The sequence below is a fragment of the Lissotriton vulgaris genome, chromosome 1_2 (genome assembly GCF_964263255.1).
Source record: "Lissotriton vulgaris chromosome 1_2, aLisVul1.2, whole genome shotgun sequence".
Taxonomy (NCBI): Eukaryota; Metazoa; Chordata; class Amphibia; order Caudata; family Salamandridae; genus Lissotriton; species Lissotriton vulgaris.
This window is the reverse complement of record NC_141686.1, coordinates 195,353,251-195,379,680: the sequence shown is the minus strand read 5'-3', so window position 1 is coordinate 195,379,680 and position 26,430 is coordinate 195,353,251. Positions and strand designations below refer to the sequence as shown.

The window sequence follows — 26,430 nt, the reverse complement described above, 5'->3', positions numbered from 1 at the left end:
ATCCCCTGTTGTTGTTTCCTGCAGTCCCGCGAGTTCACCCAGACCCACTTCCTTGTTGTCCTTCAATGGCTGCGTAGTTTGGATGCCGGAGATATGAGGAGCAGCTTGTGAGTCATTGGAAATTTCCCAGGGTGCGAAATGTCACCTTATTTCCTGGAAACTGGCGCTTCCCATTGTTCGGACCTCTGATGCCAGAGTATTAAAGAACAGGTCTGAGAATCGGAACAACAACCTTTGAGGGAACGGCTGGGCTGGAAGAGGGCGCCCGGCACTGGCTCTGCCGGGAGTAAAGTAGGAGAATCCTGCCTGCCTCTCCCCGAAGTGCCACCGCCATGAGCAGCAGTGTGGGCGCGTGACAGCATCACTCGACCCCGCAGAGCAGGACAGACATCTGGTGTCCATCAGACCCGTGGCTCCCTCGCGCCAGACCCGAGGTATGAGGCACATCACAGGCTGCAGGCGGGATTAGCGTCACCGCTCCGGGGGTCAGGAGAGCAAGATCCCTGCGTGGCTGTTATTTTATGCTGCACCTGTTTTGTTGCTGGCCTTTCTGAGAGACTTGTGTTGATTTGTCGTTGTGAGCCTTGGCTGTGTGTCAGTGAGGTGCACCTGTTTTGTTGTTAGCGCTTCTGAGAGACTTGTGTTGATTTGTCGTTGTGTGCCTTGGCTGTGTGTCAGTGAGCTGCACCTGTTTTCTTGCTGGCGTTTCTGAGAGACTTGTGTTGATTTGTCGTTGTGTGCGTTGGCTGTGTGTCAGTGGGGTTACCACAATGTGATTCAATGAGTGTATATTTACGACGTCAAGACTTGCCTAGCAACGCTCAAGCGTGTAGTCTGATGCCCGTGTGTTTGTGTTTTTATTTTTTGAGGTCGGTCACACGCCTGGCAGTTAGTCTGTCAGTTTCTGTGCATAGTTGTCCCTATATTCTAGTAGGTCATTTTCTGTCCTATTGTTAGTAACTGTGTCAAAACATACGTTTCAGGGTGTGTTAGTATATTAGAAAGGACAGACAGCGATGTAATCCAGAAAGGGATTTAGTAGCACAGTGTGTTTACGTAATATTACAAAACAATTACTAGCAGGACAGGTTGTGCCAGGTAGACGTGAGCTGCCAAACCAGAAACCGACTGGCTTGAGTCCAAGCGACATCTGCGTATCCTTCCAGAGACCAGTCATGCAAATGCTGGGCGTAAAAAAAACATCGTAGAGTTTCGCGAAGTGGGAAAGTCTGGACAGAACGCCCGTAATATCGACCCATGAATGTTAATGGATTTGCCTCGGGAAACTCAGGTGCTCCAAGGACCCTCACGAGTCATAGCAAATCACCCACCGCCTGAGGGGCACCCGAGTCATCTGGGGACTCAGGTCCCCTTCTCATCTTGTGCATTATTTTATTTTTCACGCCCATATGAGAGAGCAAACTTGAGGGGTGTTCTGTATGTTTTAATGTCCATGTTTCCAAGCCCCGCTGAGGGGGGCATGTCCTCTTGGACTGTCCATCTCTTTCAGACTCTGCCCCACCGGTGGTTCAGGATGTTGAATGGACCACATTTCCAGTAGACAGGACCATAGGGGAACAGACAAAGAGAAATGCGACCAGTGGCTCCGGTACAGTGAGTGCCATTGTCACCTGAAACCCTGATAGTGGGATTTCTCCACAACATTCTTTCCTCTACAGGCCTAAAGTCTCAATCTATAGACCACCAGCTGCAGAAACCATAAAAACGGAGGTGAGAAAAGTGACTGGAGAAGAAAAACTCTGGGTCAGCGGCTGCACCCATTAGGGATTTTCAGTCAAATGGAGAAGAACCATGGCCCAAGGTCAGGATGGATAAAAAGGTGATAGCAGCGAGGAATCTCTCTGCCCTGCCTTCGAGAGAACCCTGGTCAGCAACAGAATGGGAGTGAAGGCCAAAAGAAGGTTAGGACATTCGCTCCCTATGAGGAAAGAGTACTGTACAAAAAACAGGAAGAAGGGATTACCTTCTGTTCCAAAGAGATCCATCCAGGGCCCGCTCCACATCCAAGAAGTATGATAAAGCCTGGTATTGATACAAATCCACAGAGAGCAGCACAGCCAGCAGAGACAACTCACAAACCCATTCCTGGAGAATGGGTGAGTGGAGGTCCATACAAAAAAGACTGCCTGACCCAGGAGGCATGTGCCAAAAATAGAAGTGCATGGGACGATCTGTGGCGACCTCTAATCTCAGGACCGGGCTACACCTTGCTCGATCCACCCTTCCTAAGGTTTCAGCATTGCACCCTACCTCTTCCTGATTACATGAGTAGGAACAGAATCAACAAGGTCTACCCCCTTCCCCTCAGTAAATGGGATGAGGTATGCCACCATATGAGAGCCTTTGTTGCTTACCTGGAGAATGGGATAAGGGAGTTTACATAAGCATTCTCCAGACCAGAGGAGACAATGCAGGTTGATGCACACATTGACCTCTGGAACAATAGCTATTTCCAAATGTAGGCTTGTTGCCATGTAATCAGAGATGGGTGGCTCCTGTGCAACAGGTTTGATCTGTTTGTGGAGATAAACACATTCCTCACATGTGCCCTAAACTGACCCTTTACCTTGCACCTGGGATAGACAAGGTTTCTCTCAGATGATAAAGAATATGTGTATCAAAAGCAGCTGGCAGATCTGCTGTAAATTTTGCAATGTCTTGAAGAGAGAGGAAGTAGACATTGGACAGTTGTCTAGACATGGGGAGACTATGACATACATTTCTTGTAGGACCAAAGCAGTTGAATTAATACCTGTGTGAAAACAGGGCCAAAGGGAAGAGCCACAAACTGGTGGAGACCCATGCGGGTACACTTGTGATTCTTGCACGAAAAGAAAATGAAGAGTCACCAATATTATCAGCAAATCGCCCCATGTGTAAAATTGATCTTATCAGGTCAGACATCCTGCATCCTTCCCCAAAGGCTGTTAGTGCTCTCTCTGCCCCTGAATTCTTATCAATTATGACTTTTTGACTCAAAGGACTAAACTAAAAAACGTCTGACCATTCCACTATCCTAACAAATGGGGGCATTGAAACTGCTACCCTAAAGATTTTAGACATTTTGATACACATGCTGAATGAAGTACACAACTGCTTTTTCGAGATCTCACTGATGTCTTTGGTACAATTAACTTGGAAAACATCTCACCATTCTGCAATTCCTCACTGGGTTGCAGTGTTTCATTTCAGTAGAGGATCAACTATAGAGCAAACACAAGGAGATGATGGATTCAGTGCTGAAACCTTTCAAGCACTCACCCCAGTCACACATCTGGGTTGAATCCATCATCATTCTTTAGCTCACTTTGCCACCCCAGTTCAGACACATATGAAAATCAGTCTTGACACTGTGCTTCATGGAAACAGTCCAGCCCGAACTGCGAAGCCATGTCTTCCCTGGACCGGAAACAAGCATCCTGGGACCGGTTCCGGGCTAACAGCCCTTATCAGCCAGGCTAGTTTGAGTCCAGTGGCAAAGTGAGCAAGGGACCCACGTCTGGGCATACCCTGCCAACTTAGGGCGAACAAAGCAAACACAAGGGGGTGGGTGTCTGAAAAGTTTCAGCACTCCATCCAACATCTCCTTGTGTTTGCTTTGTTAGCCTTAACTTGGCAGGGTATGCCCAGACGTGGGTCCCTTGCTCACTTTGCCACTGGATTCAAGCTAGCCTGGCTGATGACGGGTGTTACCCAGAAACCAGTACCCTGATGCTTGTTTCCGGACCACACTGGAATTAAGGTCATGGCAAACAAGCATCATCATGAAGAGGCTTCTGTGAGAGGCATCAGGCCATATTAAGGGGTCAAACGATCAGAACATCCTAAAACAAAACAAAAGCTGTAGGAATACGTTCAGTATTGATAGAATGTCTAACAAACTAACATGATTTTTCCTGGAAAAGAGGAAGAGTTTTTTAAATGTCTATATAGATCGTCTTCAGTGATAAACAAAGTGACTTATGTGTTTAAACTGGGTTAGGGTGATGTAATGGCCTAAATGACTATCAAAATTAGGGATAAATACATCTAGAGAGTTGTGAAATCCGGGGGCGGAGCTAGCCGGCGTCAATGGCGGACGCGTAAGAGCAGAGCTCCGCGTCGGCGCCACCGAATATCCGACAAAGATCCTTGCCCAGCAGAGAAATCCCAGCGAAAACGGCAGGAGTTGACGACCCTGCCCCTATCGCACCTCCACCCGAAGTTTGGGAGTGATTCGCGCTCCGACACACTACTTTTCATCGTCTACGAGGTGGCGAGAGACCAGGCCAGGATCCCCGACCTCCCCTGAGAGCCGGGGCCGAGCAGCGTGATCCGACGTGCGGCCACACGGACCGGACGACCTGGGCCCCTCCGGGTCCCAGCGAAGGCTGACCCTCAGACTCCACAGCGACACATCGCCACGCAGGATATCCAGCTAGTGGGGGCTCCCGGAGTCGCGAGACCTGGAAGAACACCGGACCGACCGCGGAGAAGGGGACGCACCACGTGGCACCGGTCGGGTCCCGACGGGGCACAATCACCCAGGCCCCCTTGACGAGCGAGCCCCTCCAGCACCAAGAGGGCCAGCAGAACGGTTTGGAACGCGAGGGGTTGCCTGCGTGTCGAGGACCCCTCTTCGCATGTGCCACACTTCACAGGGGATTCGGATAATACCGCTGGGACCGGGGAGCGGTCGCCCGGCTAGATACTAGCTCAATCGATACCCCGAGCGGAGCCCGCCACGATACCCAGGACACGGCGGCACACCCACGGCCCTGCTGCAACGGTCAACACCCGGCGAGAGCAGCGTACGGAGCACTAGCAGCACTCTCCTTATCAGTGAGGCCTTTAGGCCGTCTGAGAAGCGCGACAATGGTCAAGGGGGACAGGACCCAGTCGAAACTGTCGTTCGACCAGCGCCGACAGAAGGAACCAGGCCCTCCGACCTCCCAGTCTCCGGGAGCCACCAACGATCCGGGTTCCTCGCTCTGCGCGGAAATAAAAGGAATGCTTACGACTATGGAGAAGGGCCTGCAGGAAGGTATGTCGGCCATTGGCAACAAGATGGATGCGCTGGCGTATCGAATGGACCGCATGACGGAGAGGGTGGATAAACATGCGGAGCGACTTGATATGGCCGAACGCAGACTGACGGAGGCTGAAGAGGCGCAGACGGAGTGGGATGCTGACCGAAAACAATTTGGCCGCCTGCTCCAGGTAATACAGGAGAAGTCGGAGGACTTGGAGGCGCGTTCAAGGCGATCCAACATTCGCATAACGGGAGTGGCTGAGTCGACCCAAACGGGTAAGATGGAACTCTTTGTTGAAAAACTGCTGTAGACGCTCTTGGGAGACAACACCTTTTCCCCAATGTTCATTGTGGAGCGCGCCCATCGCACCCTTGGACCTAGACCTCCACCGGGCACAAACCCCAGGCCGATAATAGCGAAATTACTGAACTATAGGGACAGGGACGCTGCGCTCCGCGTGGCCCGTGAGAAGGGGTCACTGCAATACGAGGGGATGAACATATCTTTATACCCTGATTTCACCACCAAAGTGCAGGAGGAACGTCGGCGCTTTGTCCCGTACAAACAACAGTTGAGGGACCTTGGTTTGGACTACGCTATGTTATACCCGGCGCGGCTGCGCATAAACAGACAGGGTCACTCGCACTTTTTCACAGATCCCAAAGAACTACAAAAATCCTTGAAGGTGTGGATGAGGGAGAACAGGGGAAGCTCGGAGACGCGTGCAGCGGAACAATCTGGCGCTGAGGACCTGGAGGAACAGGACTGAGGAGAAGAGCGCTTTCAGGGACACACCGGAGAGCCGATGCTCTGGGGGCACCCATGGCACCCCTCCGCTTTGACACGATGCGAACTCCCCCCTCAGTTAATACTGCTGGACATCTTGATCTGCTGGACGCCGTCGAGTGGGTGAGATCCGAATGATTTGGCTGGGTGCCCCTGGGTTCTCACATTTGCGGCACAGTGCTGCCCTAGGCGGGCTCATCCGCCCTGGAGCCGGACACGAGACAGGTCAGATGCGATTGGAGGGGCGGGGGCTCGGACAATGGGCCGGAACTTATTATGTACCCTTTGCTTGCTGGGCTTCTCCTCTAAGGCGCTGGCGTGGGAGCAGCTTATAAACATTGTACGGAGGTCCAGGTGGGACAGTGGACGACGGACAGATCGAATAGGCTACCTCTGCCCTAGCGCTGCCAGCAGTTACGGCTCAGATTGAGCATGTTTGGGGTGTTGTTGAATGGGATTGCTAGAGGGTGGGGGGGGGGGGACACAGGGGATTCGGTCACACCAGGTTGGGGTTGGTTGGCTGTGGGAGGTGGGGGGGGATACCTGTTCTGGATTTCGGGAAGTTCGGGGGGGGGGGGATCCAAACTGTGTTCTGCAATGTTTCATACCTTGGAGGGGACTGGTGGTGGGGGCACATACCGGAGGGCGGGATATGTACTGTTGGTGCTCATTAGATGTTGCTACTTCCCCAATGGCTGATACGTTACTCGGAGTCCCACTGAATAACACCGAGACCCTTACTGCGCTGACATGGAACGTAAGGGGTTTGAACGATTACCGGAAACTCCGCAAGGTGCTGCACTACCTCCAAAGACACCACATAGACCTGGCCCTGCTGCAGGAGACACACCTACCCAACAACAGTAGAATGCACACACATAGAGGCCTTCAGGGTAACTCCACTTATGCAGGCTTCACCTCACACGCTAGGGGGGTTCTCACGTGGGTAAACCCTAAATCCAAACTATCACTCACACTACTGAGAGCAGACCCGGAGGGCCGATTCGTGCTAAGCAAATGCACGGGTAAGGGACATAACCTCCTGCTCATGAATGTGTATGGCCCGAACTATGACTCCCCTGACTTTTATGCAGCAGTAGCGGGACACTGTGTCGACTGGCCCACAGATAAAATGCTTTGGGGGGGGGACTTTAATTTCACCTTTAGCCCGGAACTTGATAGATCGGGGGGGCCCCCCAGGCGCCCGGCAGCAGCTGCGCAGCAAATGCAAGCCGAAATGGTGAGACTGGGGCTGGTGGACGTCTGGAGGGAGAGACACAGCGCGAGGGGGGGTTACACACACTACTCAGCGTATCACAACCTCCACACCAGGATTGACTACTGGCTGTCCGCTTTTACCCTGCTAACGATGGTGAGGGACTGCAGAGTACTTCCACGGACGCTATCGGACCACTCCCCCATACTGCTGGTTCTGAACACTCCACAGCCAAGAATCCCCCCATTCACGTGGCGCTTCCCACCGTACTTCCTGTTAGATGAGTCATTCCGGGCAGAACTAGGGGAGGACATAGACACGTTCTTTTCTACTAACGTAGGCACAGTGGATAGCTTCGGGACGGTGTGGGAAACGTTTAAGGTCTATGTTAGAGGTGTCGTCATGGCCAAGCATTCCAGTGTCCTAAAAGCTATTAGGAGCAGACTGTCACATCTTGAGGGGCGAATTGCGGAATGTGAACGCCAACGGCTGGCAGACCCGTCCCCGGAGGGGGATGTGACGCTGCGGGAGCTCCTGACAGAGTTCCACGAGAAGGCAGACAGAGAGGTCAGGCATCTAGGGAAATACGCGACGGCCCCCGCGTACGGTGAGGGAGACCGGCCAGGTTCACTGCTGGCCAGGATTATGAAGGGCGCCAGGCGACGACAGGGTGTCACAGAATTGCGCTCTGTGGACGGGGGGACACTATCAATGGAGGAAGATATACTGGCGGAATTTAAGGGATTTTACCAAGAACTGTACTCCAGTAAGATCTCGGGAGTGGAGAGCCAAATTGACAATTATCTAGACTACATCAAAATGCCGTTCTTAGAGAATTGGCAGAGGGAATTCCTGATGTCCCCCAGACTCCGGGAGGAGATTGCGGACGCCCTAGATAGCATGAGGTCTGGAAGCGCGCCCGGAATCGACGGACTAACTGTCGCCTTTTATAAGGCGTACAAGGACAAGCTGCTGCCCTATCTCTCCACCCTCTTTGACGAGATCTGCGAGTATGGTGCTATGCCGCCCTCTATAAGAGAAGCACTCATAGTGACGATATTGAAGCCAGGCAAGCCGCCTGACCTCCCGGGGTCATACCGCCCCTTGTCCCTTATCAACGTAGACGCGAAGCTATATGCTAAGGTACTGGCAAACAGACTGGCGCTCGTAGCCCCAGAATTAGTGGCCCCAGAGCAAGCAGGTTTCATTCCGGCCAGAAACCTCACGTACAATATCAGAACGGTTATGGGAGCCATGCAACACACCAAACATGACACCAAGGCAGTTGCTGTCTTCTTAGATATGGAGAAGGCGTTTGACTCCGTGGAGTGGACGTTCATGCGCAAAGTCCTCAGGAAGCTGGGGCTGGGAGACCTTTTCCTCCAACTCCTTGGCGCGCTTTACCACCGGCCTACCGCGAGAGTTCGGCTGGGTGATGCAGTCTCGGAGGCGTTCACTGTAAGCCGGGGCACAAGACAGGGATGCCCCCTCTCGCCGCTACTGTACGCGCTGGTTGCAGAGCCGTTGGCCTGCGCGATGCGGGAATACCACTCCTACGAAGCCATCAACTACCCTACCTACAAGATCGGTATCTCCACATACGCGGACGACACATTGTTGTACGTCAGAGACCCGGTGAACAACCTCTCATCGGTCTTGAGGGAGGTGGTACGGTTTGGGGCCCTTTCGGGACTGAAAGTGAACTGGCCAAAGTCAGTGGCATTCCCCCTGACCCCTGTTACCGAACCCTTCGAGATGGAATATCCACTACAGTGGTCCACAGACCCGATCAGATACCTGGGTATAAAGATACACACGGACCCTGACATTGTGTTGCGGGAAAACTACGGGGTTGCATATAGTAAACTCGCAGATGATGTTGAGCGCTGGATCAAGCTCCCGCTTTCTTTAATGGGCCGCATTGCTTTGATGAAAATGGTGGTCCTCCCGAGATTTTTGTTCCTCTTTAATAACCTCCCGATAGTCCTCTCTAAAGCTTTCTTCACAACCTTAAACAAACTCCTTGTTAGGCTCGCCTGGGCCGGGAAACAACCTAGAGTTCAATGGAAGGTGCTTCAGCTCCCATACGAGCAAGGAGGGTTGGCGGCCCCTGACCTAGAACGTTACTATAGGATTGCGCAGGCCTCCCATCTCCATACCTGGATACACGGCAACCCGGACATCCCGCATGTGATTCTGGAGCGCCTATTCGCTGCCCCTACTTCGCTCCCAGCGACTATCTGTAGCCCTTGTGACCGCAGAGTAGGAGTCCTGGATTCTATCCGGTCTACTAACCACGCTTGGCATTCCATAGTACAGAGGCAAGATAAGGTGCTGCTGTATGCCCCTAATATGCCGATACATTGGGCACTTTGGCTTCCTACATTGACGGAACCGGGTGTACACTGAGAACTTGGCGATCTGGGTGCGCACACGCTGGGAGATCTTTTCGAACATGGTAGGGTTAAGACGTGGGACCAGCTGGTGCGGGGGCGTGACCGCCCCTCCCTACTCCACCGCTTCCAATATCACAGAGTGCGTAGCGCTCTTCTAGATCACTTAGGCCCTGATATGGAGGAACCCCCTGTGATACCAGAGCTAGAGTATGTCATTCATACAGATTCTCCGAAGAAGCTCACTTCTAAGCTTTATAGTATGGGACATGCACATACGGCATTGCAGTATACAAGGGCGCGACTGGCCTGGCAGACCGATTTAGACACGCACATTGACAACGGGATGTGGACGTACTGCTGCGCGGCCACCAGGCGAATCTCGTTGAACGGGAGACACCGCCTGATTCACTTTAAATTTTTACAACGGGTGTATTACACACCGGAAAGGCTACATCGCTATGGCCTTCGCGACTCACCCCGTTGCGAGAGATGCCGCGCCCCAGTAGCGGACTTTATACACGTGGCCTGGTTATGCCCGGGGGTTCGTAAATTCTGGACCAACATATTTGCGGAAATAAGCAGAATAACGGACCAAGAGTTGGACATAGACCCCGCTCTCGCCCTGCTGGGCTATGCGAGGAATGTGCCGGCGCCGGTGCGTAAACTGGTCAGCATGGGCATGCTACTTGCCAAACGGGTCGTTGCTTCATGCTGGATGAGGGGCCCGCTCCCGACTCTGAAGCGATGGGCCAGCGACATGCTGTACTGTAACACGCAAGCGGAGGCGTATAGCAAATTACTCCCTCCTCGGAGTCGCCCCAAGAACTTCTGGGAGCTCTATCGCACTTATCTCAATTCCAGGTTGGACGAGGATGACTCAGCCTCGAGAGGGGGTGAGGGACAGGAGGGCGCAGCGACCTTAGATCCCCCCTGATTTCAGCGGCGTCACCTTTAGATGGACTGCACCACCAAGCACTGTAGACATTACGCCACTCCCAGCTCTACAGGACCACGCATGCACCTGCGCACACAGCAGGACGTACACTGCACTACACGCCACGTCACTCCAACAGATTACATCTTACTTCTCAGGGAACACGCAGAATAGGGACCAGTTAAGGGGTGGTGGGGTTTGGGGTTAGGGGAACATGTTGGGAGAAAAAATAAAATCTTACGGATATGTCCAAATATGCATAGTGCACGTTACATCACTGATGGTATTACCATAATGGAACCTTCACCGCTCGAACTGTACACTGGACTGTTCCAATGTTGGGGCTTCTTCTTTGTGATCTCCATTCGATACACTACTGCCTCATTGATAAGATGACCTGGCCTACTGCCGGCCCGAGATGGGATGTAGGTGAATGGCCCTGTGTGCATTGTAATGTGCTGTTTTCTGATAAATAAATCAAAACAAAAAAAAATAAGTTGTGAAATCCAATTTTAAATTAAGGCAAAATATTCATTTGTGTTCCAGGATTGTGGATGAACAAAATAGGTATAAAGATATGTATACTCAAGAGGACAGTAGGGATGGTATGTGAACGCAATTGAATTAGGTATGATCATCTCATCAGTCTCTTGGGGAAATCAGTGATCTTTAAAAGTCCTACTGAGTTTGTTTATTGGACACAAATAGATTTTTCAGCTTGTCTTCGTAACAGCTAGGGCTAGTCGATCATCACTGAGGGATGCTCTACTGCTCAGAGGCTGTATTTGGGTAGGCAAGAGTGAGGCAAAGTGGACCTGAGAGGAAAGGACCAATGAACATGTGAACATTTTGGAGGGGAGACCCTCATCTTCTGCTCCCAACAATTTAACTCATTAATTTGCCAACTCATATGCCAAGCAGCTTCACTCGGTCACAGATTCTCCCAAGTCACAGAGCTCTCTTTCCATCTCTGCCTATGCTGCGTGCAAATTACTACTCCGAAGGATTTCATACTCAGGGCTCCAATGAGCAATAGGTAATCCCACACTAAGTAGGCTTTAGCAGGTCAACTGGCTCTGTATGCCTCACCTTTTAGTACCACCACATTGCCTCTATGATGTGAGAAAATGTATTGGGAAATGGTTCCTTAGGGACTGGCACATGCAGGTGTCTGGCATTTGCTATGTATTTTCTTTCTTATGAATCCTTGAAGGCCACTTCGCAGCAATAGATGTAAGCACAGCCCCTCAGGAAATGTCAGACACTGAAGACTCTGAATTTCCCTTGTCAGAACTAGAAAAGAGGGCAAAGGGGCCGATAATAATAATCCACATTTGCAAAGCGCGAACAATCACCCGTAAGGTTCTCTAGGCGCTGGGGGCCAGCGGGAAGATTAAGCAAGCTATTGCCCAGAGTCACATGGTGCTGGGCTAATCTGCCGTCAGTACCGGGGATAGAACCGTGATCCCCAGATTCCGGAGTCAGTCGCCCTGGCCGTGACTCCACACCTCTTCTTCCGATTCACAGAACTAACTTAAGACAAAACCCTAAACTTACTACTTTTGGTATTCACAGAAGGCATTTAGTAGTAGTAAAGTTAGGATTTTGTCTTAAGTCTGTCTTAAGTCTGTCTTAAGTTTGTCTTAATTTTGTCTTAAGTCTGTCTTAAGTCTGTCTTAAGTCTGTCTTAAGTCTGTCCTAAGTTTGTCTTAAGTCTGTCTTAAGTCTGTCATAATGGGAAAGGAAACAAGGGAACCCTACTCACTTGGAGCCTGGGTGTAATTTATTAAAGGAAACAATGGCTCCTGTGGATAGATAAGAACTTATTGTAATATATATGCTGCAAAATGGCAATGTGGGTGATTTACAAAAAATGTAAAACAAGGAGGCTACGCATATACAGTTAGAATTCATAAAGTTTATATAAGTATGTTTCAACAATTTACACAGATCATCAGCAATATTATGTACAAACATATAATCACATAGGTGATAGTGTGTCCCAAGTGAATATTATCAAAAAAGAACCTAAACTACTAAAGTGTGACATAATATTGTATGGAAAACCAGGTTTCAGGTTTGTATTCAATTTGCAAGAGATGACCCAGTAATGTATAGGCAATCAAGAATACAACAGTTGAAAAATATAAGCCCCTGCTGTATAAAGTCTGTCTCTTTTTTAATGTCGACGACGGTTCGACCTGAATAGGATATCAGGTCTCTTCGGGGCTTGTCAATGTGGGGCACCTTTCTAGGGCTTGCGGAACTCATGGAGTGAATTAGGGTGGCACCGTGGGGTGAAGGTGAAATAAAAAACTTACAGGGACCCCAGCCGGGACCCCTGGTAAGTGTGAGTAGGCAAGCAAGAGTATAATGTCGGTCCTTAGATCCGTGTAGTAAGCAGTGTGATGGCGTAGGAGGAGAGGCACGGGACAGGATACACACAATGGCGCTCCTGGTATAGGAACAGTGGAAGTATATCACAATTTGGAGTTTTACTCGGTCAATGATACGAAGCTCAGACGGTGCTGGCTCTTAGTTTTGGCACGAAAACAGCGGTCAGTCCAAACGATGTGTCCTCTCCTCTCCGTGCAATGATGCACTATCACCTATGTGATTATATGTTTGTACATATTATTGCTGATGATCTGTGTAAATTGTTGATACATACTTATATAAACTTTGTGAATTCTAACTTTATATGCGTAGCCTCCTTGTTTTACATCTTTTGTAAATCACCCACATTGCCATTGTGCAGGATATATATTACAATAAGTTCTTATCTATCCACAGGAGCCATTGTTTTCTTTAATTAAGTCTGTCGTAAGTCTGTCTTAAGTCTGTCCTACTACTTTTGGTATTCACAGAAGGCATTTAGTAGTAGTAAAGTTAGGATTTTGTCTTAAGTTTGACTTAAGACAGACTTAAGACAGTCTTAAGACAAACTTAAGACACATTTAGGGCAGACTTAGGACAGACTTAGGACAGACTTAAGACAGACTTAAAACAGACTTAGGACAGACTTAAGACAGACTTAAGACAAAATCCTAACTTTACCACTACTAAATGCCTTCTGTGAATACCAAAAGTAGTAAGTTTAGGATTTTGTCTTAAGTTAGTTCTGTGAATCGGGCCCTTCGTTATTATAAGGTTGTCATGGGTTTAATTCTTTAAACAGTTTCAGTATGTATCATTCTATATTATCTGCTAAAATGTATTTTTCCAGTGTCAAGTTTTGAATTAAAAGTGACCCAATTACTATTTGTTTTTTTTACATCATATCTATCATGGCTAGTTAACAACCTTTCCTAAATCATCCGGATAGACACATTTTCACTGTACTGTAGGATGCTACAGGGATCAAGGATCATATTCCATGGATCTGTATAAACTGACCATCTATAGCAGGATGGAACTTGATGTATATATCTGTCACTTAATATACTTCTAATAACTCAGTATTTAAAACTGCTATTAAAAAGCAAAGATTTGGAACTAACCATATGTTCTCTCTTCCACCAGCAGTCCTTCTGAAGGCATCATCATGGCAGGAATAGGAAACCTGACCCTCAATTATACAGATCTTGTGGAGCTTAATCAGACGGTGCTGGACAATTCCACAACCAGTTTTATAATTGCGGCTAGTTTCATTCTGCTCATATCTCTTTTTGGGATAATTGGGAACATTATGGTCTTCTGGTACTTGAGCTTCAAAATTAAGAGCACCAGCAGTACAATCTACATCATCAACCTTGCCGTTGCTGACCTTATCTATCTCATCTTTGTCTCCATTGTGATGTGCATTACAATTTCTCTTTTTGTGAAGCAAGAAGGTATAGCCAACCCATTGCAAGTTTTATTTGCACTGGAGATTATAATGGGATTGGCAAACTATGCAGATATGTTCATCAGACTAGCCATTAGCTTGGAGAGGTGTATAGTAGTTCATTATCCCATCAGATGCAGTTACAAAAGACAGAAGACACTATCCACCCTTGTATGTGTCTTGATTTGGGGGGTTTCTATCGTGGTGACTCTGGTGGACAACCTGGGATGCCCTCCAGAGCTTTTTGGCATAATAGCAGAGCGGTGTACTGCTGTTCAGATATTTCTATCAGTCCTGGTCTTGTTGGTGAGTATCCCCATAATGCTTATATCTAGCTTGATCCTGCTCCTCGGCACCCGGAGGACCTCAATGAAAAACCAGTCATCTAGGCTGATCATCATCATTGTGGCAACAATCTTTGTCTTCCTCCTTTCTGTGGCACCCATGAGGGTGTTATGGCTTTCACTTTACCTACAGTTGCTCCCATCAGGTTCTTTTGCTGGTGCTTTCTTCTTCACAGTGTACCTTGTTATCTCCATCAACAGCAGTGTCAATCCCTTCATCTACTACCTGGTGGGCAGACACAACATGAAAGGCATTAAAACATGCCTTGAGACAGCCCTGAAGAAAGCTTTTAGAGAAGAAGAAGGTGATGATCAAGGAGAGGAAGCATCAAAAGATCATGAAATGGAAAATACTACATATTCTGAAATTAGCTAAACCTCATTTTCAAATCATGATGATCGATGGACAGAAAAGTATAGAGCAAGGACCTATATCCGGCACTATTTTGAACTGGCAGACTAGAGCTGTGCTTCTGAATTTCCATTTTACTATTGCACCATGGTTCAAGCTTCTGATGTTGTGATGAAGTATAGAAAGTTCAATTGGCTCTGTTCTTGGTGGAGCCTTCCATTTCGGCATATTTGACGGATCAATGTTGCAGCACTGTCAGAAGTACTGCGTTTGGTAGGGCCAGGGCAATCTTAACTGAAAATGATATTGCCTGCACATGAGTGAATGGGGGGAAGGGATACAAAATCAAAAACATTATTTGTTGTAAGCAAGCTTGATGGAACACCATAGTGGTGGAAATACTACTTATAGCTAATGTGTGATGTGCCCTGATCAGGGTAAAACTTCTCTTCTATTGATTAAAGCATATCTATTGAGCTACCAGTGGAAGACAGCACATATCGTGACATCTGCTAGGATAACAAGGAAAGCATGGTTTCATGCATACGTGAGAAGGCTGCTCCTGCAACCTTTAAACCTGCGGGTGAACCTGTCAAAATAATCCTTGTGATTGGAGGGAAGCCCTGCCTTTAAATGTTAATTAGGTTACACAAAAGTGGGCCTTGTAGGCCTCGATGTAGCATTCCTATAATTTAAAAGAGGAACATGCAAGAATCTCATGTTGGCTTGTTCCTACAGTGACTAGTCGCTAAATGCTATAATCACTATACAGGGCTGTAGTTGATTCTATGAGGAGAATATAATAAACACTATTAAAATACTATTTTTCTTCACTCTGATTCGGGATAAGATGCAGAAATATTTCAAAAACAGTTTTAATATTTATTAAAAATCCAATTAAATGGTAAAAAGGTCAGGAAGTAGTAGCCAAGGTTTTGATAACCTAGCATTAATCCTGACCACATTTGAGCTGGCTAATAATCTATTGACTTAGACCATGGGACCTCTCGACCCACTAACTCAATTTAAATAAGGTAGAACACATCCCATTGCAGCACTGAGCCACTTGCATCAGCACTCAGGTGTAGTGACTGACTTAAGAAAGTACCAAATGTCCATGAAAATCCATTCTGGATGACTTCGCCTAATGCTAGTCATCCTCTTATTTGGAAGGCTACTGGGGGCTAATTTATGTAACATGCAACCCCTCCCTGTGCCCAAATGCATACCTCCTACCACTATATATGAGTCTGCATGTGTTAGTAAGGTTTCTATAAATGATCCGACTCCATGCTGGTGCACCATGCTTGGGAAGGCACTCTCAGGTCCTGCTAGTCCAGGAGAAGTTCTTCGGGCTGCCAAAAGGTAAAATTATCATGTTATCAATAGTTACCTGGAACATAGCTGGTTTGAGGAATAAACTGCTGCAAGAAGACTGGGGGGCTTTTATCGTCAAATGATATTTTATTATGTCCCAGGAAACTTGGGGTCTAACACCAAATCACAAAGTTGGCTTTAAGACCTTTTTAGTACCCGGAGTAAGTTCACAAGCCAGGTAGACCCTTGGGGTGATTAATAATATGGGTCAACATTGTATTAGGCTTCCGGGTGAAACAGCTAAATATAAACTTGCCAGATATTCTTGCTCTGGAACTCTTATCTTGGAACGGGAGAAAACTCCTTTGAACAATGTCTATAACAGAAGCTGCCCAAAGTCAAATGAGTCCACAGCTTTGCTGGTACTACTATTTGTTGTCGTGGGAGGAGATTCTAACATTAAATTTGATCCATTAGAACTTCTGTGGGGCATTGCGTATGAAGAATACCAAGCCAAAGCCATTCCCCAAAATCAAGGGCCTTGCGTAAAATCAATGATGAAAGAGGTTCTGCAGATAATAGACCTTTTATTATGCTGTCATATGAGAGCATGTAATGGTAAAAAAACTCTGATCTATCATTAAAGCCCACTTTCAAAATGGGAAATTACTTAAGTAACATCAACTAGGTATTTTCAGATTTGTAATTTTGGCCAAATCTTAATGATATGGAAGTGCTAGATTGATACGAAAGCAATCACCTTCCTTCATTGCTTACCCTTCAAGGTAAGCCTGACGCCCCAGGTCAGCAATCCAGAGTACAAAATAGGTAGCTACCAACAGGAGAAATGTTAAATCGGGAGTGATAGCTTTAAATGACGTGACTTATGCACAACTTTATCATAATCTGGGTGTAACTATGTCAGAAATTGTTGAGCAACTTTTTCCCCTCATCTCATCATGGATTCATATAACAAGTGCTTTGTGGTTTTTAGAAACCGTAGTTTTTTACTAACTCTCTCCCTGGGTGGATCTCAAACCCTGATACACAGTCTACTTGGTATGATAAAACCTGTAGAATATCTAAGTCTAATTTGATTAAAGCCATTAAAAGCAATGTTGCTAGTGATCTCAAGATAGCTGGGGAAAAATATAAGGAGGCCCAGAAACAGGACCAAATTACATGGGGTACAAACCTTTGGGGAGAAATAATGGGCACTGTTCATGACAGAAATCAAACAGCTTTTTGGCTTTTGTTTAGCTATGGCAGTGAATCATATAAGATGAGACCTGATAGTAATATTCTCCCAAAAGAGTAGACAGGCCACTTTCAATCCGTTTATGGTGGAGGTGATAGGGTTTCCCGACACCCCTGTCCTTCAAGATGAAGTAGTATTGCTACTTGACAAAGGCGCCAAAAACACCACTGAGAAGATATATTAACAAGGGAGTCTAATGGTAATTCTGTTTTTTCACTTTAACGGAAACACACTGTGCGATCAATGCCCAGAAAGTAGGTCCCAGGCCAGATAAGATTCCTGTGGAATTATTTAAAGCAGAACTTGATATTTGGACACCATACCTAAATGGTATTTGTAATGCCATAATTGGCAGGTACCCAAATATCTGCTACCTGGAAAGGATCAGTGATGGTTCCAATTTTTAAAAGGGCTCTAGATCTGACCCAGCAAGACTGAACCACTTACTAACATGAATTGAGCATAACAATAGCCTCTCCCAGTTCCAAGCAGGGTATTCCGACTGAAGACAATTACTGTGGATCAGGTTTTTAGACTTCAAATGTTAAGGTGGAAAATAGTGGATATTAACCAAGGAAGCCTTTACGTCGCATTTGTTGACCTAAGTGCAGTCTTTCATATGGTACCTAGAAGTAAACTTTGGAATTCCCTGGGAAGTATGGGGATACCACTTCCTCTATTAGATATAATTGTGCGGCTCCACACTGAAAAATATACAAAGATTAGGTGGGGAGCAGATGGAGAAGGTACACACCCAATAAGGGTGGACAATGGGGTGAGGCAAGGCTGCGTGCTTGCTCCAACATTATTTTTGTTGTACATAAACAGCTGTGTGGATTTCCTTATGGACTGTGAGAATGACTCACCAGTGTTGGATGGCGTAAATATACCGGCTTTGGTATTTGCCGGTGATACTTTATTGGTTTCTATAACTCCAAAGGGCATTGCTACCCTAATCACTAGATTTTATAATTTTTGTATTAACCACGGTCTGGCAATTAATACCAGTAAAACAAAATGCATGGCCATTCACCTCCATAGGCATTTTTGAGGGATTCTTAGTTTGGAGAGAGTTAATTTAGAAAGAGTATATGGGTACATTATCACCCAGATTTCTAGATTTTAAGCCATCCCCAAGATTTGAGTCTTTTCTTATTAAAATAGACCCCCCTTTTACAAGGTCTTTATATATGAGGTTTAGGTTGGGGACCTTATTACGTACCACAGTAACTTGCAATTGGACGGGTTCCAATATAGGTAGCAAGGTGTATGAAGCATGCAAGAACGCAGAAGAGACTGAGTTTCATCTTTTATTCTTCTGTCCCACTTACCTCAGGCAACGCAAATGATGGATAGTGCCTCTTTCTCGAAATTTGGGCATTTGCCAATATAAAGTAGCACTTAGAATATGCAGGTCAGATACTGCATCGAACATTGTTTTTTCTGTTGCAAAATACCTAGAATGTATTTGGCCTGTTCATCAAAAATCATTTCCATGCTGCAACACTCTGATCGCCAGGTCCTAAAGGATACGTAGATGAGATTTCAAGAGAAGAATAACCAAACTTATTTGCATAAGGCCTGATGTAGCACCTGGAAATTATATCTCATCTGGCATTTTACTGTAATTATATAATGAGTTATGTTTTAAAGGATTTTAATGTTGAGTTAAAATGTTATTTTTATTATTGATTTTACTGTATTTATTATATTGCTTCTAAGATCTTTGATTGAAATAAAGTGTTTATAATTTATTGGTGAATGAAAATTTTAAAAAGTTACACTTTGCCTGACTGAAGCCTCAGAAGACTAATTAGCATTAGCCAGCATGCATCTGCACCCCTATCAGCGTTTCCCCTTGATGAGGTGGGAAAACTACTTACAGAGTAGAGACTATGGTTTATGTCTTTTGGCAGAACCATTACGAAGGACAAAGAATAAAGGTAAGTCCATCAGCCTCAATCCTGCAATAAAAACATCAGGGCGTGACATTATGCATTAGGCCGGAACACCTGCAATGGAAAATTCGTGGCATCACAAAAGGCATGAAAACTCATAAGGCACCAGAACCCATAAGGCTTATAACATTAGGTGTAAAACCATGAGTAGGGGCCACAACTCCATTAGCATAAAGGCACTAGGTCAGGCATGAACATTTGCATGAGGCATAACATCAACAGCATAAATCAAGGTATGAGCCCACCCTAGGCATATAACATATTATGCTTCATATCAGCAGCAACCTAAGTACATGGGGTATAAATCACATTAGATTAGGCATAACATCCGCACTGCATGACATGACCTGGGGCGTAATTCTATTAGAACAAATCACCCTCGCATTTGACAGCGGAGGCAACACCAACCCCATACAGGCACATTATGCATTCATATCAGCTGGAAGTATATTAACAGCAGGGCATCACACCTAACATTAGAATGGGTCACCTCGGGCCTGAAGTAGGACAGGGCAACCTTAACGGTATTAACATTGAGGGAACAGCATTAGCCTCTGGCCTCTCCATAGCGGACAACACTAGGCCCAAAGTCGTCATTAGCATAAATGCATTAGGTTAAACCACATTAACAGTGCACTTAATGTAAATACACCTGGAATAGCTGCCCCAAGGTTGCAGATTCGCTTCAAGCACTACTGCTCCTGGGGAGCCCCTACTTGGGGGCTCTCAAATTACCAATGGCCCAAAATCAGCACTGCAAACCGGAGGGAAAAGCATTAGGTATCATCCTAGGTACAAATGCATTATGTAACAATGTTATGCAAGAAATCATATGGGGCAATACGCCTCACCAGCATAAACACAGTTCGCCCCAATCAGGGGCATAACACTCTGAAACTGGCCCCAGGCCAACTGGCCTCAGTCCGGGCCTCAAATGACCTATGTCCCGCAAAGTCATGGCTGGCTGCAAAAACAGCAAAAGCAAAGTGCACAAAGCACTGGGGCAGGGCAGGAGTGTCTCTCACTCCTCTCTCTCTTCTCCTGAGGAGTACATTGCCCCCAATACGTTGCAGCTGGCCACTGTCAACCATGCAGGCAGGGGGAATCCCACCCCCGGGATCCCCTTGTAGCGCTTTAAAATCCTGGCGCTGCAGACGTCCGCTCCTCTTCTCCTGGGCACAGTTGTAGCGCCTTGGCAGCAAGCAGAGCACAGTCAAGGCAAATATGGCACTCTGGTAGCACCCTAATGCAGCAGACACAGGGGAATTGAAATATAGCGCTTTGACAGCACAGCGCTGCAGGCGTCAGCTCCTCTTCCCCTGGCACCTTGAATATAGTGCTTGCGAGGCACTAGGTCCCACTAGAAGCTTCAGGGACAGAAGATAGTGTACCTCTTCTGGTAATCAGGAAAACAGTGCACACCAGGCGCTAGAGTGCAGGTAGAGCATCACAGTCACTTCAAATATGGCGCTCACCAGGTGCTAGGTGACTCACAGTTCCAGGGGTCTTAACCATGGGAGTAGCGCCCACACTCCTCACCTCCAGGCAGTCAAAGTATAGTACTCACGAGGCGCTAGGGCAGCAGAGAAGGCAGGCCAGGCTGGGCAGGACCAGCAGACAGTGAGCACTCATCAGTCCAGGACCGCAGCTCCTAGAAGCAGTCATCTCCCATGAAGTGGCGCTCCTCCTGACACAGCAGTCTTCACTCCAGCAAAGGCTCTCACGGCTCCTGTGGACAGCACAGGGGTACAGATGGGCTCTGTGGCCAGCACACAGGTCCATGCGGCGGTACCTCCTGGCAGAGTGTCCCCTCTCAATCCAGTCCACACTCAGTCTGAGCACATGCCATCTCTACTGCTCTACATATACACCCCTCCTCCCACCTACCAGAAAAGGCTGGAAGCTTCTGGAAGGTCCCTGGCAGTTCCGGTCTCACTGTCACTGGGGGAAGTGTAGAGCACCTGGTCACTTCAAACACTAGACCGCCAACCCCCCTCTGGCAAGCGGCACAAGCAGACAGAAATGGCGTCCATTTTAAAAGTGACATTTCTGCAATGGTGAAAATAAAGGTGCGTACACCATTAGACAGCATTTATTATTTTCCGCTCACACCACACATGGCATATACATTTCCTACCATGGGGGAGGTGTCCACTAAAGGGGGGAGGTTCCTAAGATACCTATGTAAGGCAGAAAGCACACACACTTTGCACTGCTATCCAGCGCCAAAGTGTCCAACATTCTGAACCCACCAATTCCATCACAGCCGAAAGGGCTAGGGGAAAGGCAAAACAGTTCGGGATGACCCTGCAAGCAGGGCCAAGTCCAACAGATAATTTTAGAGTAATTTTCTAATCAAAATGTTCTCTCTTTTCAGAATATGTTTATGGGATTTTTAATGGGTTGTGTTTTTTTTAATTGTTTCGGTACTGCTAAATACTTTACACACTTTGTTTAAGCCTGCTTGCTCTGTGACACAGCTACCAGGGGTTGAGCCCACTAAGAACCCATGTTCATACAGATTAGAAGATGTACATGGTAGTTGGCTGCTGTGCTTCACAAATAGTATTAGCTGTGGCAAAGTTGATACAAGACAAATTCAAATATAAAAACAGATCAATGGGGGAAGTTATCAGTGATGCATTAATGAAATGCCAGAGATTGTGAACAGGCTCTATTTGTAAACTTAGCACATCCCTAAGAAGCCAAAATAGACACGACTATGGTTTCTACTGAAGGAACATCAATGTTGATGTGATCTAGAATAGTTTTTACTCAGTGTCTAAGTGAAAAATGAAACAGTACAGTGGACACCAATAGAATTCTTAGAGACTGAAAGCACCCAGAAGCTGCCAGAGCTCCCAAAAATCCCAAGATGGGCTCCTCTATCAAATTAACTCCCTAGTAACTGGTACTGCCAAGGAGGATTGCATCCCACAATATCGTAGATGAAATATTTATGTACAGATAGATCTTAGCCAAAAAATTGACTAACAAAATGTTAGCATAGATGACTAACTCCCATGCAAATATTGTGGGAGTCAATGTGGTCAAAATATATCAGTAGGTCAATGTTTTTACAGCAATGTTGTGATACTGTGGACTCATTACAGCCAGTACTTGAGATAGTGCTGGAATAGAGGCATTATTAAAGTGACCTATATTCTCCAGCTTAAGGGACTTGCATTAACGAGGAAACTCCTACCCAGGAACTGCTGATAAAAGTCCAAAAGCACTCCTGTTAAATTTCAAAGTGACCAGAAGCAATGTTTTCAAGTCAAGCAATGTTTCCAAGTCAAGTAAAGCACACTGAGGGCCAGATGTAAAAAGTATTTGTTTGGTCGCAAGCTGCCAATTTAGAAAATTGGGCTGTTTGCGACTGTAAAAAATGCTTTTCAGATCTCCAACACAAGACTGCGATTCTAGTGAATCACAGTTTGGGTTTGCGACCAAAAACAGAATCGCTATTTGGAAGGGGTGTATTAAGGGATTCCCTTCCAAATAGGGGTTCTGAATGGTATGGACTAATGTTTTGCGGCCGAAATGCGTTGAAATGTAAATGTGGGTGTACTTGTAAAGCGCACTGTGACTCCAAGGAGTATCCTGGTGCTGAAGACCGCTGGGGAACCCGTCCTGGTTTTCCCTGTGAGATGGTCCCTTTCTGGGTATCTCCAAGGTGAAACCAGGCATCCCCGGCATCTGTGAGGGGCATTTGTAGAGATGAGGCAAGCTTAATGCCCAGAGTTGCCGAGTGTGTTCCATGATTAGAGTAGGCACCAAGGCGAGAATTATCACGTTCGTTTGACCCTAGTCCACGACCCTGCAGCGTCAGGGATTGAACCCTGGTCCCGGGCCGTTCTCTGCTTACGGGTCTGCCGCCTCTAACCAGTGAGCCACACCACTCCACTTAATATTTGTCCTTTACCACCAACTCAAAGTTGGTGGTAGCCCATTCTCTAGGGATGCCTTCCCCTTTATGAATGTCTGAAAAACAAAAAATCAAGATGTTTAATTAAAAAGAATCTAAATTCCTCCCGTTTTCATTTAAGGAAAAAAAACTGCATTTAAAATTAAAGATTGGTTTATTTAAAAGCAATCAGAGACAGTGTGGTCTGCTGACCCCAGCAGGCTACCAGCACTGTGATGGCATAAAATCCTAGTGGGTCTCAAATTGCTACTTACCTCATTAATATTCATGAGGTAGGTCTACTTGCGACCCACTATGAATCACTCATTTGGAAATGAGAGCCAAATATAACTCTGGTATATTAGTAATAGTAATTACCAAAAAGTGATTCGCACAAAAACAGTATTTAGTCATCGCTATTACTATGGTTGGAACATCTGGCCCTGAGTGACTTCCTGTTTTACATGGCTCAATGCCAAAAAGCCTGATCAGAATCAGTGCTTCCCAGAAGAGTATCCATACCATTCAGCTGTTACTTTAGGTCCAGTGGAAGGGATAAGGATAGATGTAGGTGGAGCACAGGGTCTCGTTCATGGAACATGGAGAAGGGAGAATCTTTGAGAAATGTGTTTTCTGCTGAGCTACGGAAGCCCAACTTTGAGCTAAATATAAATATCTAACGCAAGAGGTGGATGGAGTGAAAAGAGTGTAAAGCATCAAAGGTCACTGATTACTAGGGATTCCTTTTTAAGTAACTATGAAGTCCCATGTTCCGCCTCAAAAATATCACAGGCAGACCCTACTAAGTTCAGATAGGTATGAGTAGAACCAACAAGTATCAGGAGCAAATAAAAACTATTGTCAGGGGCCTACCACAAGCAAGATATCTGTCTGCTCAGGATTCAGCTAACAGCACTGCCAGTTCAACACTCTCAGTGACTAAGCCTGGGCGGTGAACTATGCTGCGCTTGCAGAGTTTATGGAGTTTTTTGCACTCCACAGAGCTTGCGGAGTCCCGAAAAACTCATCCCCGTGAAGCGGAGTGGAGTTTTTTGCCTCACTCATCAACGTCAAGGTGGCGAGCCAGGCAGGAAAACTACACCTCCCAGTGAGATTTTTCCTCGCTTGTGCACTTCAACATCTAGTTGTCGAGCAAAGAAAATCAACCTCCTGATGAGATTTCTCAACGCGGGCAGTCACATTTCTAAAGGCGAGTGGTTGCTTATGCTCGTGCCACTCGCGTTCAGAATCCTTCCATTTGCATTGAGAAAGCTGCCACTCGGGTAGCAGCAAAAAGAATGCAGCACTCTCTTGCAGTGCACATGGTGCCATTCGTGATGATTTTCCAACATGGGACAATCACCTGGCACTGAAAATCACTGTGAACGGTAAGACCCAAGCGCACTCCACTGCTTGTGGAACTCCACGTAGCGCGACAGAGGATTTTGTCACTTCGCGAAAAGGCTTTAACCACGCCTCTAGAAAAAGACTAGAATCGTCAGATGGAATCCGATAATGAGGGTATGGTGGTGTCTGGGGATAACAAACTCAGAAAACCATCATCAACATATAGCATGGTTTTAGAAACACTGGCTGGGGACTGTATGGCTTTAGTTGCCAGATCTTATCTATTCAGAATTGCCACTGGTTCCAGCTCTAACAATAATAGTAGATGGGAAATGAGACAGCTCTGTCTCGCACCCCGCCCAACTGGTATTGGGTCAGAAAGATATCCATTGCAATTACTTCAAACTGTGGGAACAGTAAAGAAAGAGTGTGCCATTGTGATGAAGGTATTACAAAAGCACATCCTAGACATGACTCAGAACAAGTAGCTCCATTCGACTCTATAAAGACTTTCTTTGCACTGGGTCTGCCAGAGGAGGTTCTTAGACTGTCTCTTGTAGATCATCCTGGAATGACTCCCAACATGATTCTTATATATGAAGAGTTGGCTCATAGGTCTCAATCTGTTGGCAAGCACTATCATCATTATTTTCATACCATTGTTCAGCAAAGAGATGGGTCTATAATTTGTAATGAGTAATTGATCCTTTCCTGGTTTATGAAATAGGGAAGTCTGTGCCTTGGCAAATTCTGGATGGAATGACCCAAGCATCTGCAGATTCTCAGAGCACATCAGTTAGTAATAGGGCATTCCATTTAGCTGTGATTTTCTAAACATTGATGGGGAAGTCAATGCCACCTGGCACCTTCCCTGAAGGTATAGTCTTTATCGCCTCTATACTTTCCTCCTTTTCAATCATTCTGTCCAACACGTCTGACAGGTCTTTCCTCAGATTCAGCATTGGTATCATATCCATAAAGGCAGTTTCTTCAGCACTACTCCCATGAACTGCGGATTCCGATGCATATATGTTGGTATGTATGGAAGCAGGTGTTTGCAAACCATTTCTCCAACTTGTCATGTGCGCAAAGTATAGCTGAGTGGGATCCACACTGTTTTAACTAGAGGGTGAGCAGTCTACCAATTTTCTCTCCTCATTCATAATGTTGACACTTTACTCTATGTAGGGCCTTGTCTGCTTCCGCATAATCGATGTTGTGTAGGTCATACTTTTTGTAGTAAAAGTCCCATCCAAAAGTGTCTGTCTGTATTCCAGCTGCAATACTTTAATCTTGGGTTCAAGTATTTCTCAGTGTTGGTGTACTTAGGTTCGATTAGATCGAATCATCATACCTCTGAAGTATGCCTTTTTAACTGCCCATAAGTTTTAAAGAGATTGTATTGAGCTTTTGTTGGTTTCCAGATAATTCAGATAATCCAATGAATGAGAACAAAGGTTTTTCTTCTCCTGAGGTTGCCAAAATTGAGTGCATTCATCTACCACATTCTCGTCTTTAAGGTGATAATATTAGGGTTAATCAATACCATAATTAGGGAATGGTCTTAAAAAAAAGCCAGGAATCCTATGTCGCTATGTAGTTCACTGATAGAATATCGATGCTAAACATATCAATGTTCAAAATATTGAAAAAAATATATAGGCTACAAAAATATCGACTATCATACCTACCCAGGTAAGTACAAAAAATATCGAATCAAAAATATCAATGAAAAAAATATAGATGTAAAAAATAT

At 46.2% G+C, this 26,430-nt stretch overlaps 1 protein-coding gene across 2 annotated transcripts; it reads left to right on the top strand.

Moving 5' to 3' along the window:
• The first annotated feature begins 206 nt into the window (after positions 1 to 206).
• On the top strand, positions 207 to 17,889 carry LOC147734902 (proto-oncogene Mas-like). Of its 2 annotated transcripts, none has more exons than XM_086953094.1 (2): positions 207 to 434; positions 13,891 to 17,889. In XM_086953094.1, exon 2 carries the CDS (start codon positions 13,910 to 13,912, stop codon positions 14,909 to 14,911), a length of 1,002 nt encoding a protein of 333 aa, XP_086809220.1. In that variant the 5' UTR covers positions 207 to 434; positions 13,891 to 13,909; the 3' UTR covers positions 14,912 to 17,889. The 2 variants fall into 2 exon arrangements, with proteins under 2 accessions (XP_086809220.1, XP_086809219.1); XM_086953093.1 differs by having other exon boundaries at positions 13,888 to 17,889.
• Positions 17,890 to 26,430: the final 8,541 nt, after the last annotated feature.

Bases quoted from the DNA above. Each gene is read 5' to 3' on its own strand.
- LOC147734902 (XM_086953094.1), top strand. From the start codon at position 13,910: ATGGCAGGAATAGGAAACCTGACCCTCAATTATACAGATCTTGTGGAG.